Source organism: Apteryx rowi, unplaced genomic scaffold (genome assembly GCF_003343035.1).
Source record: "Apteryx rowi isolate R43461 unplaced genomic scaffold, aptRow1 scaffold_26, whole genome shotgun sequence".
NCBI classification, from domain to species: domain Eukaryota; kingdom Metazoa; phylum Chordata; class Aves; order Apterygiformes; family Apterygidae; genus Apteryx; species Apteryx rowi.
In genome coordinates, this window is record NW_020448974.1 from 4,193,734 (window position 1) to 4,211,111 (window position 17,378).

The window sequence follows — 17,378 nt, forward strand, 5'->3', positions numbered from 1 at the left end:
ACATAGCAAGATTTTTGTGCAAGGTATCTAGAAAAGTTCACATGATGCACAGGTAATTTACACAACAGCAGTATTTACCAGTCACAAATAAAGCTCTAAACTGCTTTATGAGCAAGTCTTTTGCATCCAAGACTGAATAATACCAACATTTTTTTCTGGTTATAAACTGATTTAGACAAGAAGCTACCACATGCAAGGCCACAATGGCTTTTTGTTACCTAGTAATATGAGATAAATGTGCAATGACATTTCATTCAGATTAAGTATGAATTACTACATCTATGTCACCATGAAAGCCAGTGGAGACCTAAACTTAACAGAAGATCTGATACTGCATTCGTCTCACATCATTGGTTAGTTGCTTGTGAAAAAGAGAAGAAATCTGCTTTCAGTAGCTTCTGTTCAATCAAGTGTGACCTTTAAGTTGGAAAGTTGAATACAGCAAAAAAAACTGCCTGTGCAGTAGCTTTTAATAAGGATACATGAGCAAATGCCACATATTATTATACACTGTTAAGTGTGATTTCTCTAGGAAATCCTSTTTTCAGCGAGACTGACAATGGAGCAATTTAGCCTCATTAGAGTGCTCAGTCTAATCATTTCAGCGCACTGCAAACAAACATATACAGTGTCTTGATGACAAATTTCTAGAAGAATGGCAAAGGTGCAATCATGAATCTATGAATACAAAATACTTTCACTCCTTCTCATGTAAGGTTGCTTTTATTAAACACCAAACAGAATGATGGAATGGTTGGAGGAAAGAAAACAAAAAACACCCCTCATACCTCTAGGTGATTCATCTCTGTGCACACRGCCAGCTTACTACCTACTCATTTCTTGTAAACTTTGCAACTCTTGAAGTTAAGGCAGATTTGCATTACAAAAAATCCATTACTTTGCATCATTATTCCAGGAAGATCCTTCCTCAACTAGTTCATCACTTTTCCAATTCTGTTATTTCAGGCTGAGAATAGTTTGTTTTGCTTTTCTGTCTTCTTTTGGAACAATCTACCTCGTTCCTCCTTTGCTCCAGGACATCACTTGTATCCATTCTATTGACCCAAAGTTACTTTGGTATTCCGTTGAAGGCTTATGGCATTTGAACTCCTAAATACCTAACACACTACTAAAAAAAAAATTTAGTTTTTGGAAACATTGCCAAAAATGAAAGGATATCTGTAATTTGAAGTTTGATATATTCAATTAAAACACCATCATACTCTTGGTATGACAAAACTGTAGTTTGTTTTAGGTATATATACAAGTAAAATTTTGGATCCAGCTGCAATAAGTGCATGGGTGCAAAAATTAAGGAAAATTAAGGAAAGTGATGGTTCAGAATTTTCTCTAGCTGTTTCTGTTCTTTACCTACTAGAAGAAATTTGTTTAACAGCTAAATTTAAAGTGGATTGAGAGTTGTAACACCATAATATTCAATTCAGTAATGGGCTCCAAAGCTAAGATATTTGGAAAATGGATGATCTACAGGTAGCAACATCCTCAGTACACAGGGAATTCTACTTAATTCTCATGAATCCAAGTTATTCTTCCAAAAGGCTTTAAAAATGAAGCAGCACATGATGTCAGCCTGTCAYATTTGTGACCTGCCCAGCAGGGCCAGCCTTAAATATGAGAGATGGAACAAAAGCACTGCATTCTATGGATAGAATAGTGTTTTAATTTAAACAAATATTTACACAACATATAAAGGCAGTCACTTCAACCATTTCTTTTTTAACAAGATACAGCTACCCAGTTACAAGAAGCAGCAGGGTTAGATTTAGCAAAGATGCAGAATATTTTAAACCCCTGAGATTGAGGCCTTCTCACCCTTGATCCACTCTATCCCCCACCCAAAGGTGCTACAAATTTAATTTTCTGCTCAGCTGAGCTTTTGGTAGATTATCAGCCAAGAAATACAGTTCCAGTCTTTACATCAGCATGAAATTCAAAAAGGTAAGCAACCCCCAAGTTTCACATCAAGTTCATTCACAAGTGAGTGAAACAAAGTCTAAATTAGTTGCAGGCATCCAGCTTAGAAGTACTTCCAATTCAAAGTTGGTATCTAAGCTGCCTTATAGGTAAGGTTACTCAGTTCTGAAGATATAACTTGTTTCCATTAAATCAGACATGGAAGGTAACTCATACAGAGGTATTGAGATGCCAATGCAAGGCCTTAGGCACATATCCTTTTATATCTAGACTTAAAGCCATCACAAGGAAGCTTAGAAACACAGAGTTCCAGTTCCTACTGCAGACTTCAAGTAATTTACCTATATACCCTCAGTATCTTTTAGGTTTTTGGCAGGCAGACAATTTAAGAATGACCAATCCAGGTAACAAAAGTGTTTCCACCCAGACAATGCAAGTTCCATTACTCAGTGTCAGTAGGAAGCCACCCTGCAAGGCCACACAGGCAGATCCAGGCATAACGTGCACAGAATTCTCAGGGCAAGTTGAGGCATTTTTTGTTTGACAAGGTCAATGGCATCTCTTGTCTGAGGATGTAGTATTTTATGAACAGAACTCCTCTAGCTGACCTACAATCAGCATAAAGCATGGGGTCAAGACAAAGCTAAGTACTTCGAAAAGGAGGCAGCTGACTTTGGTGTTACCTTGTTGATAGCTAGCTCTTCAGTTCAAGGTGGAAACAAAGGCCTAATAAAATTCAAGGCATAAGCCAACTAAAACAAAATTATTTCCAGTGTTAGAGGTAGATTTTATCCAGTGTGTTGTATGATAGCCATTCCTGTAAGTGCATAACTCTAGAAATCAAACAATTCACATCAGCTTGATGTGGCCTATGTGCTCTTGGAATAATTATGGCAAGCTTTTTGCATGTCCTTCAAGAAAGTAGGCACACCACTCTGTAAAAAGAAAAGTAGAAAAGTCATTCTTCTATGATGTAATTAAGAAAGACTGTAAATAAGACCAGTATCCCTATTTTATAATACCAGTATCCTTATTTTATAGTACAAGGCTTTCAAACAAACACAGGACAATTCTAAGATCTGGTACAAAGCAGTAGACTGTTCCTTTAATGCTTCATGAGTGGACAGCATTATTGAAGTTTGCAAATGTTAAGACTATTCATTTAAGCTCTGGAACATGGATTTGCTCTTTTTGTTGCACCAATTTACCTGCATGGTTGACTAATCAAAGGAATTTAATAGGAATCAAAGGAAAAAATAAAGACAACTACTATGAGAAGAGGAGACAACAGTAAGTCTTGAAAATGGGACTGCATAAGAGCTAGAAGGGTCAATGCATCCATTTCAAAAAATAATTCAACCCAACATGCAGAAGGCATGTTTTGATGCAGTGAGTAGACTGTTAGGGACAGATTAGCCAGAGATAATTGTGCTGTCAACCTTTACTTACCTTGGCAGCCCAGTTGACCAGCCATGATGGAATCATGCCGCCAGGATTATCAAAATAGTACATATAGACTAGATATGAGAGAAAAGAGTTACCAGGAACAGTTTTCCAGCTATAATTTCAGTACAAGTTCTAACACTGTATGACAGAAGCTGTCAGTGTGCATGACTGAAGCACCAAGTATAACAGTTGTGCTTGAATTCTATACAAGAAGTCAACTTGTATTAAAGTGAAATGTCAAATAAGTATAGCCATTCCCCATTAACTCTTGGAGAGCTGAAAGAGTCCTAATTCTAATTTAGCCTTTTTCAAACCATTTCACATAACCAGTCTTGTGAAATAAGGTTGTCTTTAAAGGACTCATCTCAGTCAGGAGTCACTCTCTTAGCAATCCCTTTTATCTATAAATCTGTCAAACATATTACTTAAATCATTACTGAATTAAGCAGTTTCCAGTTACTATCCAACTCTATTCAACTGACTGGCAGGAAAACAAGTATTAGGAGGGCTGGGGGGGACGAAATGATCAGTAGCTTATCCTCAATTACCTAGCCCAACTGTTAAGAATCATTTCCTTACAACAGTAAAACACTGCACAGAATTTTTCAGTAAGTTTCATTCATTTTTAAATACTCTAGTGTTCTGCATATCACTTTATAGTAACTGTATGTTGCTCAAACTTTTAAATCTCTTTGTGCATTTTGCTAATAAATACATTCCTTGGCTACATGACTTGTGATCACACTTTCTTGACCTCTTACCTTTAGATCCAGTCTTGCCATCACTTTCAATTGCGAGACTTTGTTTATAGCTTTTAACTCTGATTATACCAGGCTTTTCTGGGCACTGAGGAACAGACACACTTTGAGCTAACACAACCCAGATCTTCCGCCCATCAACATCCATCACTCGACATTCACGAATATAGACATACTRTATTCCAAGTTCAGGAGGCATGTCAAAACAGTGTGTCAGTTTGACATATGATGCAATGACAAGTGAATCGCATTACAAATCCCAGCCCCTTCAAGTGATTTCTTATGCTTCCACAGGATTCAGCCCTGCACAGTAATAATTCTGCTTTGCAAGGTTTTAAGTTGCCTGTGAGAAGGAACACCCACACTCTTCCTCATGCTATTCATATTCATGTAACATGAGCACTGCAAGATCTTAAATCAAATACGGCAGAGCAGTAGTCAATACATTGGCAACGTTCCTGAATGACCAGGTGACAAACTGCAAGGAAAACAAAAAGCTTGAAAGGATACATCTCTGTTTGAGAGAGGGAAAGGGTACTTCACTTCCCAGTAGATTATTTTTTCACCATCATAAGTTTTCTCATACAGTTCTACAGTTGAGAAAGGAAGACTGTTAGATGTATTTAATTCCCACTGCAACAAACACACAGGACATGAGGAAGTGTTCAGAATATTCCTGACAAACACATTGTGTGTGTAACTCTTATACCTAAATTGATAGTCATGTGTTGGCTGTGGCAGTAGAAGATTTTAAGAATTTTCTACAGCAGGATTGTTGAGGAACCAAATGCACAAAAATAGGAGGTCTTTGTTTTTCTGCTGCTACTGAATTCATTGATGAAAAAAAAAAAATTCCAGGAGGATGAAGAGTCAAATTCCCTTTCAGACTGTTACTCTTTCAAAGCCTTTCCATCCCAAAGTGTTTTCCTTGTCTATGTATATTCAGTATAATTCTAAACCACCAGGAGAGTATGCTTTTTCAGAAGCATGTAAATGATTCTGAGTTAAGATGGAATTAGGACAAGTACTACATCCTAATACTTGAAGAGCTCTTACACGAGGAAATAATGAAGTCTGGAAAAGCTATTAGGAAGTTCCAGCAGTATATACAGGCAATAGTGGACATTAGACTATAACAGTTTACCAGCCTCCATTACACCACCTTTACTCTGCCTGGAAATTCAATTGGAAGGCAGATGAATTGCAGGGAGGAGAGGGGGAATGTAAGAGTCACTAAAATGTGACAGTGACTCAGTCAGTCAGAGAGGAATGGTGTGGCAGAAAGAAAATTTAATTTAAATCAAACCACATAACTGAGTTTGAGATATTCAACTGTCTACTGTCATGCAACTCAGCTGTCTTCTCTTCCGGCAATAACTGGCATCATCAGGGGAATGGACCTGACAAGTCAGTGGGCTGAGCCAGTGCAAGTTCCTGCCTGCACAGGAACTGGTCATTACATGAGTGCAGTTACACTGAAGGACATGAGCCAGACCAGATTGTTCACGTTAACAGCTGGATCATTCTTTTCCCACATTCGAACACAGACTTCAGTCTGAGGTACGACATATCCTTCACAGTTAATGCAGTCTGCCACATCAAAGAAGTAGCTTTGAAAGGAAGGCTAGAGGAGACAGATAATTTCATTGTTAAGGCAAGAAGAATGCCACAGATGGGAGATGCTTTTCCCATAAAACGTGTTCCCAGCTAGGCTTCTGTTGGTATGCCCTGCAAGTCAGCTGTCACCCCTGAAAACAACCTGTCCTCTTCTCCAGACTGGGGCAATATCAGATGCAGAGTACTTCCAGTGTTGCTGTAATAAGCTAAACCATTATGGTTTCCACCAGAGGTCACTGGAGTATTGGTTTGTTACCTTTCAACTATAGCTTTACTTTCATTTCCAACTGATTCCTTTTTCAAAGGAATTAATCTTTGCATACAAGGATATTTTTGCAAACAAGGATATTTTTGCAAACACAGAAAAACTACACAATTGGCAGCCAAGTCACATCCACTTGTATTCCCTTTAGTCTGTCAACACTAGTGGACAGAAAGCTTTGATCAAAGCAGAAAATAATGTTTTAACACAAAATTAGAGTTTACCTATCATTACTACAGTATATTGCAGAACTGTTATATTTGTAATAGGCACATCAGCATCTGTTGCTTTAGCAGATCAGTTATGACCATGAAGTTGTTAAGAAGTGTGGTCTCAATCAGGACAGTGGTGCAGTTAGGAGCAGCAAGATTTTTATATTGCTGAGGCTTGACTATGTTTTTTTACCATGCCATAGGAGCCCGTGGTACTTTAGGCACTACTCTACAGTTTAGTCAGAGCTTCCCTGCTGAATTGGGAGCTGTAGCCAGACCTCCAGGCCTCAGGATGTCCAAATTACAGTTGAGAGGTACTGCTCTTGTAGATGTCCATCGGCCTGCTTTGAAATTAGCCAGGGTACTAAAAGCAATGCAACAGTAGCAGACTGATGCCAAAATTTCTGGGGGTCTCCGTCGAACCCTTGGCAAGAACAGGCACCAGCCTGTAAAGAAAGACCAGTCTCAAAAATCGTGTCCATTCTTGCCTCCGGTTAGGCCTTCGTAAAGAGCTTTGCTGAACAGAACTGGAAGACAGAGCAGAGATTAGCTCCTCTTATGTTTAGTGCAGTAGCAGCTACCTTTCTAAATAAAAAGGCAGTTACTGCTTCTCTGGTGATGTTTTCAGTTTAATGTGAGCCAGCAGGTCAGCAAAGAACTCCTTTCTGGACTGCCGTTATTGTATAAGCTATAAAAAGGAATATGAACAATAAAGCAAAGAGCATGAATTTTCTGAATGGAAGTTATTTCTGTTTTCTCCCCTAAATATTCAGAGTGAGGAGAGGAAGAAGCAAGCATTATATAGTTTTCATAGAAAAGGTTGGCTATCACTATTGCATCATCTATACACGTCTACAGAATGAGTGGGTTTGTACCAAATTTTAAGCTAAAAGGAAAACCTTATGTTTATGCATTTAAAGAGTTAACTTCCATGAAACACTAACTTTACATACCAGCACAAGTATTTTAATACACAGATGAATACATCATGGTCACATAAAGGATATAAAGGCCAGCGCTGCAACACTATCTAACTTTTAGTTTAAGGGTGTAGCTTCCCCCAACTATTTCCTTTCTTTTCTCTAAAAAGGCATTACAAAAAATAGAAAGTGTTTAAGAAGTGAAGCAGTCAGTTCTCTTAAGTGCATTTAAATCAAAATCTAAGGCTACCAAAGTAACCTAAGCTAACAAGGCATTTTTGACATACACTATAACAATATCTGTGTATTTGGAGTCCAGCTCCTTTGTTTCATCTATAGGAGAGAGGCCTTTTCTACAAGAAAGCTCTTTCCCGTTATGACAGATAACACCTTTTGCTAATGAGGTCACAGCTTCTGAACATTAACCAAGTGGTGAAAGGAGCCAAAGAGGTGGGTTTCTGTACCAGTACAGCCAAAGGCATTACTAATAGAGTCATTTACAATAGAGCTGTCCTAGACTTAACAAGTACAACATTTAACAAGTCTTTCATTTTGTAATACTGTTCTTTGCTCACCAAGACACTTGGACATGTGTCTCAGTTTTATAGGCCTGAACTGCTTTTAAGCACAGGCTTAAAATGGGAGGTCTCTTCCATCTTTAAAATGGATGGATCGCTACAGAGATCTGCATCAGCTGAATCCTTGTCTTGTCACTGGTGACTTAACATTCAAAATGTTTTAACATCACATGGATATCCAGATTCAGCCTCCTGTTTCAAAGGCAATATTAAATAAAAAAACTGAATTAGTTATTCAGTTCTCTGTAAGAGCTCTAAGTTAGTAATCACTCCTTAGATTCATGAATTTCTAATTTTAAAAGGTGCCAAGAACAACCAACTCTTTTGAACATGTTCAGAAAAAGATACTCCATCCTACATGAAACTGCTGCAAGCCATTTCAGTTTTTAAACCTCGGCTGCAATATGCAAAGATACACAAAAGGTGTGATCTCCGTTTCTCCCCAGAACATCTAATAACCTTTAACTTAGGAATCACGAGAATGACTGTATTAGAGGCTGCAAGGTGCTCTGGTACAAGTGAGGCCAATTGGATGCTTTAACCAATATGGAAAGAACTCCTTCCAAAAGGCAGGTATGTAGTAGCTAGATGTTAGCTGTTCCATGTCAGTGTTAACTTGTATATTTGCAGAGCACAACATTATCTTAAAGAACACTCCAGTCTGGCTCCAAGTCCTTTGGACAAAGCAGCTTTAAAATATCTTTGAAGAAAAGTGTTAGCGGGAAGAGTCAGCGTGGACATAAAGCTTGCTTTTAAACTGTCTAGATCAGCTTACCTTTAACGTATTGATCCCACTGTTTCCTAAAATCTAAATCCATATAGACATCTGCACACAGTTCTGGTGGACAGTCAGCAAGACCACCAAAGACTTTGTATTCATAAAGTCCTGACTGCTGTGGAAACAGAATTGGGAGAGGAAAAGTCACACAGGAAAGGGAAGTATTCTTCAGCAGAAAGAACAGCTTCCTTCAGCTGTTAGGTGGGGCATGTACTACAAATACGGTCAAGAGCTGTGAAAGTAAGTGTTCAAAAAACAATGCAAGATTCAGTCTTTAACTGCTCAACTTTTTGATCTATTCATGAAATTTTAAATGCAGACAGGCTGGCTTGCCCAGCGCAATGGCTGTTCCTTCCCTTGCACCAGCTACCCTTTTACTTCATAAGTAGTTCCAAAGGGAGCATGTTTCTTCCCCTGCACCCATCCCTTTTCATCCTCACTGGTCAGTGTGCAGTAAATCCTGCCCACACTGAAGCTCACCAGAAGATGCACATTAATTGCTATGGCAGGGACTCAAGGGCCTATATAAGGGACCTGAGAATTTCAACCATATCCAAGAAGTTACCAAGTGCTGCATGATCCAGAATAGTAGGTCTTGCTGCAAATTATTCTTGCTGCACACTGTGATACATGAAAGTTTTATAATTTTCAGCTTATGTAATACACGCTACATGTATTTGCCTTGAGTATTACCTATTTTCTTTCTGTAAGCTGTCTGTACTGAGAGGGCGGGGTGCAGGATATCTCCTGTGTTAATGCTTTTAATGTTTCTCTCAACATATGGAAACTCCATCTGTGCCTACGGAGCAATGTTTGCACTATTGTTAGTACCAGTCCAGAACGAAATTAAAACAATGAGAGTATTTTGAGGATACAGTGTGGGAGTGAAATTCAAGCATTCCCAAGGAAAGGGAGGGAAGAATTATACAACTGTGTTAATGAATGGTTGATCTGATCTGACGCATGGAAATACACATTTACTGTAGGCTGGACAACAGTAAATCATATTTCTCCTTATCCTTCTGGTAATTTAGAAAAGTTTTATTGCCCCATGTCTTGCGGCTGCTCTTCTGTTGAGCAACTGAAGTCATTTTCTATTCTTTTCCTGGACTTTGATTCTGAACTGCCTCATGAGAGGTAACAAATCAAGCCTACCCAAAACTTTAATTCTGCAGTCAATATTCAAAGATAGCTATTCTTCAGCACACCCACTGTTTCTTTGCAGTCTTTAGCCTCTCTTCATCTGTTTGGCAGAAGAAAGCCATACAGTAATTACCTCTCATTTAAACCATGACAGCTTGCATCAAAGATTTAGTGTAGCATTGTGCTTTGTACCTTAGTGAAAACAGACTATAGTTTCACGCTTCCAAACAGAGTATAGCTTTAGGAACACGAACTAGTACATTAGCTTGTTTGCTCCTAAAGCTTTTATGTACCACCCAACAGGCAGCCAGAAGTGCCTGTAATACTTTTTGATCCAGGATTATCAGGAGATATGCTTACAGTATAGGTCTTTGAAAATGCAATAGATGGAACCTCCAAAGGTTAAAAAAGACCTGGTGGTGATATAATTTACTGTCACAAAATTCAGAAGCAGTTAAATACAGAGTGCAATTAAGTTCTGCAATACCTACTCTTCTGATTCAACACAAAGGATTCTACCTCACATTCAGAGTTAAGCTTCCCAATTGGTGCACAATATCTGTCCAGTCATTCTTACATCTGCAGGTAGGATCACTGCACAAGAGGTAAGAAAATGTAAATGTTTTTCAGTCAACTCAACAGTCCATCCATACGGAAGCATCAAAAGAAGCAGCCCAAGTGGCTTTCAGTCTGGCCAATTTCAATATATACAACAGCAGCAAAGCCGTAGCAACACAGGCTGCTTCAGTACACATCTCCCATGGACTCCTGGTTCCGTTTGTTAGGCTAAATCCAGCCCCCAATTTTCCTAAGTTAATTAGCCGGTTTACTATAAGCTTAATTAACACAGTGCATTTACAGTTCTCTGATGAGCTCCAGACCTAAAGTTTCACTTCACCTACTCCATAAGCAAAGCTCCTAGTAACTCCTATTTCAACATATTTAATTCCTGTTTAAATACAGGATAAACACTGCAAGCAAGCCTTTGCTATATGCACTCACTGATAAGCTTGTCCTGCTATTACCTTTTGCCATTTCCATGCTATAAGTAGGGATTTTTTAACCACAGGAAAAAAAAATATCCAGAGGTGTAAAAAAATGACAATTTTAAGGTAGTAAATCAGATTTCCCTACCCAGCTTTGCATTTCACACACACCAGGATGACCTGTTTGTTTGTTTTCTTTGCTATTTTTTTCCTCTGAAAGCTAACATCCCAAGAAACAGGGCCATTAAGCCACCAGTCTTAAGTGGCAGTTGTGTTTCCTGAGCCTGCATTTAATGCCAATGTATCCCTTGCCATTTAAGTGAAACCTGTAGTTCAGGTAAGCATGCTAAGTCAGGTGCATAAAGAAAGAACATCTTTCTCTGAGGAGACCTTCACAAGAACCAATTTATGTCAGAAAAGTGGGCCTTCGCAGGACTTCCCAGAAAGAGGGGGACTTCTCGAAAGAAGTGAGGAATAGTTCAGGCATTACAAACCAGGAAGTGAAACACAACTGTTCCTCCGGTACAAACTGGCAGAACTAGCTATGTGGATAGTACACAGGCCTCCTTCTCCCCTCCTTATCGGCTAACGAGAGGCCTAACAACAGAAGATGCCATCATCTGCCATTTCTCTAGGTCTTTCATGTGCAGAAGTCGAGGTGAGCTGTCAGACCTGGTAAAGCACTGCAGCTTGCACTGTCGCCATACCCAAGTTTGGGAAAGGGGGCAAACGGAAGCCTCACAGATGGTTACAACTTCAGTCCGGTATCCCTGAACAAACCACTTCAGAAATCAGTCTCCCTCCTCCAGCTGAGCATGGACATTGAATTAATCTCTACAGCTTTCAGACTTGCACAGTAGTGAAGCAACTGAGAAGTGCCGGCAAACCGGGGTGGGGGGAGGAATAAAAATCACCTAGCATCATCTTTACTGGAAGTGTAATTTAGTTATATTTCATTTAATAAAGCTGAAATGACAAATAGCATTAACTTGCCCAGCTTTATAAGCAATAAGCTTATATAAGCTTTATAAGCAGTAATCACAAAGCTAGAGAAATAGGATGGATTCAAAACCCGTTATTAAATTGGAAACGTGCGTCGGGTTTGGAACACCGCTATGCCAGCCGGCCTACTGAGGTAGTTTGGGCACGTCTGGAAGTCTGAACTTTTTATCCTCTTAAAAGAAACAGTAAGTCCTCACAAGAGAGGGGAATTTTATCAGTGCCCTTTCTGAGCTACCTCCCGATTTTAGGGGGCAGAGACTCGGTTTAAGGAGAGCTCTGGAGCGAGGGGAAGGCAGGGAAGCAGACCCGGCGCGGATGAGGAAGGTGTTTTTAAGGCACCGCCCGCCGCGGCCCCGGAGCCCGCCGCGGCCGAGCCGCTTCCCCCTGCGCACTTAATGGCATTAGCGCGAAAGCCGCTTCCCGGGCGCCCGCGGAAACGGAGCCGCGGGCGTGGCGGCCTCGCGGCGAGGGGCCGCGGCCGGGGCCGGAGCCGGGGCCGGAGCCGGGGCCGGGCAGCCGCCGCCGCCGCCCCCCGGGGCCCGCCCACCTCGTGGAGCAGCCGGTAGATCCGCACGCCCATGCTCTCCACCAGCAGCTGCCAGGCGCCCCCCGCCGCCGCCGGCGCCGGCTGGTCCAGCTCCCGGCAGGCGGCCCGAAACTGCTCCTCCGAGAAGCCCCGCGGCGGCGCCTCCTCCATGCTCCGCGCCGCGGGATGGCGGCGGCCGGGCCCGCCCCCGCCCATGGCCGCCAACGGCCGCCGCCCCTCCCCCGGGGCCGCCGCCATGACGGGACGCGCCGCGCCGCGCCGGGCCCGCCCCGGGGGCCGCGCCGGGCCTGAGGGAGCCGGCGGGTCTGCGCGGGTGTCGCCGGCCTCCCCCCGGCACCTCCCGCCGGGCTGCTCCTAGCCACTGACGGGCCTCGCTCTCCGACGGCCCCCGAGCGAGCGGGGCTGCCCTTAAAATCTTAAACGATCCGTATACTGCCCGAGCGCACGGTGGGACCGAGGGAGGTCGCTCGGGGCCTTGCCCGGTGGGCGCCGAGTGCTCGCGGCGACGGAGCAGCCCCGCGGGGCGTCCGCGGACCGAGGCAGCCGCTGGCCTTGGCCTTGGCCCTCCTCAGGGACGGCGCCTGTAACGATGCTGCGGGCTTTGCCAGCTTCACAGCTCCTTCCAGCTTTATTCTCCCCCTTCCCGTGAGATTTTCCTGGTGAACGCAGCGCCTGGGAAGACTCGGGCCGCTCCGAGCGGTGGGGTTTATCGAACCTGCCGACGGACGGAGCGCGCTGCAGCCCGGCGCAGGCCCCGCTGGCCCCCGAGCACGGCGCTGCTCTTTGCAGCCGCCCTGCCGAGCCGCCGACTTCCTGGGCAAAGGGCTGGCCTGTGGCAGCTGCCCCTTGCGCGTCCAGCCCGCTGGTTTGGAGGCTGAGCATCAGGATTTGTGGCTGGCTCCGTTTTGGACACCTAGGCTGAGTATAATCCCTGCACAGGCAATTTGTGAGAGTTTCAGAAAACTTCTGGAGAGAGACCTGTGGCAGAAAGCAGGACGGTATCTCACCACCCTCCCCCCCAGCATGTGATTTTGATGCCGGAGTTTGACCTGTAGCTTCTTTCTGACATAAATTTTCTCTATCTGCTCATACATTACCTCCTCACTGAAACAGATATGCAAACATTCCAGCTCTTTTGCTTTATTTTCATAGTATGGTTGCATGTATTGTGACCTTTTATTATTAATATTTATGCAATACATGCAAAATATTTTCACTTGTTTGTGTTCTTTGTGAATTACAAAGGAGTGCTTTCAGTTAGCTCAGCTGGTTCTCCAAAACACGACAACAATACATTTCTAACAATACATTTCTTACAATACATTTCTTACCGCTGAACCCTTGCAACTAAATTCTTGGCTGAGCTAAGTTGACTTCAGTGGAGCTACGCTGCTTACCCAGCAGAGGATCTTGTCTTTAAAACGGAATATGATCTGCAAGTGAGACTGATTTAGTTTATCTTTCAGAAATGTTTCTTTAAATACTAGATTTACTTTTGCGGCAATTTTATCAGATTTATATCCCATTTTTTAAATGCCATTCATGCTCTCAGATAGGATTTATGTGAGACTGAAAGCACTTGTGGCACTTGTTTGTACAGAGATGACTTTCACCAAGTATGAAAAAGGAGGAGTTGTGAGTGAAAAGCTGATGTTTAGCAGGCAGCAAGAATGCATGCCTGTAAATGAGCCTGGTGGATCACAGGGTCTCTTAAGGAGCCTTGTCTGTGCAAAAAGACTGAAGTGTCACTGCTCAACGTTGCCTTTTGTTTTAGAGTAAATGTTTTCCGTTATATGGTCTACATGGCATCAGAGCTGTAATTTGGCTACGGCTGCCTGGCCACTCCTTCCTCCCCTCAGCACTCATGGAAAAAGAGATATTTATCTCACAAGGCTACTCTAGGGACCAAAGCTCTGAAAAGAGGCATTACTATGTGACCTTTTTTCTTCTTGGTAAATAAGGAGTGGTGATTACTGAGAAAGCACAAACAGTTCTGAAAGGAGACTTTATTTTCTATTTTCATGTATGTTTATGTAAGTGTATGGCCATGTCAGCTGAGGGAGGAAAACAGCACGTGAGCCCAAACCCTTTGGTCACCCACACTGCCTAGATAGCGTGGATCTAGTCTGGGGTGATTTTGGACACAGCAGGGACTCGCTTTTCCTAGAGCTCTGCCCCACCAGACAGTGGGAACTGCCTCAGGGCAGCCAGTTGTGGGAGCGTGAACCCCAGCTTGAGCACAGCTACCAAAGGCAGCCCAGTTACAGCCCAGTCCAGTCCCAAACAGAGGTCAGGGACCTAAGTACCAACTGAATGAAAATAGAGGGACACTATTCCAGGACAATGAAAAGCATTTCAAAGGTGTCCACATGACCTGAGCCCGCACACTTAGTAGTTCTTGGGTATCGAACTCCTGCTGCTTTCAGTGGGAAAGAGTGCCTCAGTTTACTGACCCCGACTATCAATGGGGTTAATGCAGCTAAAATGTCCACCTGGTTTTTACAATGGAAATAATCGCTATTAATTCCACCCTAGCACCTAACCTTTCTGCTACTGACATCGATGGTGAATGAGCCATCAAATTCTGTGGTTTGAGATCAAATCAGTGAGCTGGAGAACTCCTCTGTCACGAAATCATCCGTGACCAGAAACAAAAGCAGCAGTGAATATTGCCTTGATGTTTTCAGGCTCCCGATGAATTTCAGTATTTGTTTTGGATATGGGTAGCCATATGTGAGAGAGCGCTACCAGCTATATTGTGTTTTCCTGCAGCTGTCTCAGTGTGGCACTGGTGTACTTTGAGAAATTCTCAAAGATGAAATAAAGATGTGGGATTTTGATGGATTCAACTACTGTGCAGATATATATTTACTATTGTCATTCCATTTTATTCAGTGCATCCCCAAAACTTCGAAGAAATGCTGAATAGCCCTGACACACCAATTATGCAGTACGTGCATTCACATTTCTGTTATACAAAGCCAAACCAATTACAGTGTTCTGCTACTGTTGTTTTATTGACTGCATTACGTAAAAGCCTTTCTTACAAATTGTTTCATGACTTTTGCAGCTTGCATGAAGCAAGTTCTTCATCTGGAAAGCTGAAAAGTAGCAACAGCATCTCCCATCACAGACATTAATGTCCAAGACAATATATAACCATATTCTCCTCTCCTGTGTGAGACAAAGGGTCTAATCCCAAACTATGTCTGTATCTGTACCCATGTTTCTGTATTCAATATCTAGTTTCTACAGAGCTCCACTCGAATAGAGGAGGCCTCAGAGAATCACTGAAGTTCTGCTGCCTTCTAATACCAAGTATTTTTATCTTTGGTAAAGAGTTTTAGTATGCTGGACTCCCAGTGTCAGGACCCCTCTGTTTCATTTCGGTCATGCTTACTTGTGATTTATACTTTTTGGCCACAGCTTTTCAGGAAAGTAATGCACTTCCCATGCAAAGAAACTGCAGATTGTGAGGTGTGACCTATTTATCTGGCCTAGAGACAACAGGGGTGACTTTAAAAACTTAGCTGAAGGAAAGAAGAGATTGCAGGTGTTACCTGCATGACCTAAAATGACTCATTCAAAATATAAGCAAGGCTATTTAGATTTTGATTTGATCTGGCAAATACTTGCCACTCCCATTCCCTCTACTCTCCTGAACTTTTATACTGGATATAGAAATACTTCTAAAGATTTCCTATAGCATGTACTGTGATTCTGCAAATAATATATATATAAAGCTCTTTTTTAGTGGGAACATTGTGGATTGGTCTTTCTGCAATAATTCTTTCTGTTCTAAGATACTCCTCTGTGGGTCAGACATTTGACTTGCTGATGATTTACACAGATGTCATCTATTATGTAGAAGAAAATCCTTTTTTTGAACTATGTAAAATATCTTACATAGATCCTGTGTATAAGTGTAATCCTCATGGAATATAGTGGAGAAAGACAAAGAAAGGACTCATTGGATAGGGTTAAAGCCAAAAGACTTAAAATCAAAATTAAAAAAATTAGAAATTAGAAATAAAGCATTTTTTTTAACAGTGAAGATAGATAAGTAACTATTGGAACAAACTAGCAAGACAAATTCTCTGTCTCTTGATTTGGCTATATATAGTATATAGGAAAAATATAGTTCAGGTCAGCAGAAATTTCTGGTTTCAAAATATAGGTCTCAGATTGAATGTAAAATTGAATACTTTGTGTTATGCAGGATATCACCAAGATAATCTGAAGGCTTCTTCTGGCTGCAAAACCTATATATCTGTGCATCAATAGCCATTGATGCTGCTCTGATAGACCACCAAAGTGCTGTTACTTACAATACAGGATTACTACAGCAAACCTCTGACTGCTTCTGTGAACCAGTTCATCTATTTAGACTTTGACAATAGTCAAATGCTTCAGAGGAAAAGCTGAGAATATTGTTATGGGTAATTTTGTAATCTCTGTGTATGAAGCTCCTTCCTTACCCTGGCTGATTAATGACTGAAGTATATATTGTAAAGTGTGTGTGTCTTACATCTGCTTTTTGTAAAGACAATGATCTGCAGTTTTATTATTCATTCTGTGAGTTGTGTAAAGACCAGAATTCCCCCCGCCCCACCCTGGGCCGTATGATTTCGTGGGCAAATCAGACTCTTGCTCTGGGGAATTCACAGCCTCAACTTCTGCTTCCTGCAAACCCTTGTGCGCAGCTAACTATTCCCATAGGCAATAGGTCCTTTTGATTTCTTAATGAATTATTAAAATCCTGAGCTAGTGAATTAACTACTAGAATTCAAAAACTGATAGAGTTTAAGGCAACTTCACCCAGTATTTTCTGCCTCAAGCCTAAACTTCTGCATTAAACTATAGCCATGACTTTAACAGTAGAGGGTCAAAAAGGGCTACCAAAGAAGGCATATTTCGGTGACAGGTAACAGCTATTGCTGTTTCTGCTGCCTGGGGAGTACAACTACGGGCTCACAGCAGTAGGCACCATGAGCTGGGAGGACACCAAGGGAAGGGCTGCTGCAGCTTTCTTTGGACAATGTCCAGACTTAATCTATGCCTAAAGCCAACCCCACTGAGCAAAGCATCTAAGCATGTGCTTGTCTTTAAACTTTGCTTAAGCACTTTTTGCTAAGCCAGAGTTTGTTCTATCACTTAACATTTATGTAGCACTTTTAAAGATGAAGAGTCCCTG

The 17,378-nt window shown here is 41.8% G+C and overlaps 1 protein-coding gene across 4 annotated transcripts; it reads right to left on the minus strand.

Moving 5' to 3' along the window:
- Window positions 1-1,654: 1,654 nt before the first annotated feature.
- PCTP (phosphatidylcholine transfer protein) lies at window positions 1,655-12,357 on the minus strand. Of its 4 annotated transcripts, XM_026067505.1 has the most exons (7): window positions 12,185-12,245; window positions 10,169-10,243; window positions 8,504-8,621; window positions 4,650-4,729; window positions 4,143-4,314; window positions 3,385-3,452; window positions 1,655-2,870 (listed from the first exon to the last, which is right to left on the minus strand). In XM_026067505.1, exons 3-7 carry the CDS (start codon window positions 8,544-8,546, stop codon window positions 2,805-2,807), a joined length of 429 nt encoding a protein of 142 aa, XP_025923290.1. In that variant the 5' UTR covers window positions 8,547-8,621; window positions 10,169-10,243; window positions 12,185-12,245; the 3' UTR covers window positions 1,655-2,804. The 4 variants fall into 4 exon arrangements, with proteins under 4 accessions (XP_025923290.1, XP_025923288.1, XP_025923287.1 ...); XM_026067503.1 differs by lacking the exon at window positions 10,169-10,243 and having other exon boundaries at window positions 8,504-8,618; window positions 12,185-12,357; XM_026067502.1 differs by lacking the exon at window positions 10,169-10,243 and having other exon boundaries at window positions 12,185-12,357.
- Window positions 12,358-17,378: the final 5,021 nt, after the last annotated feature.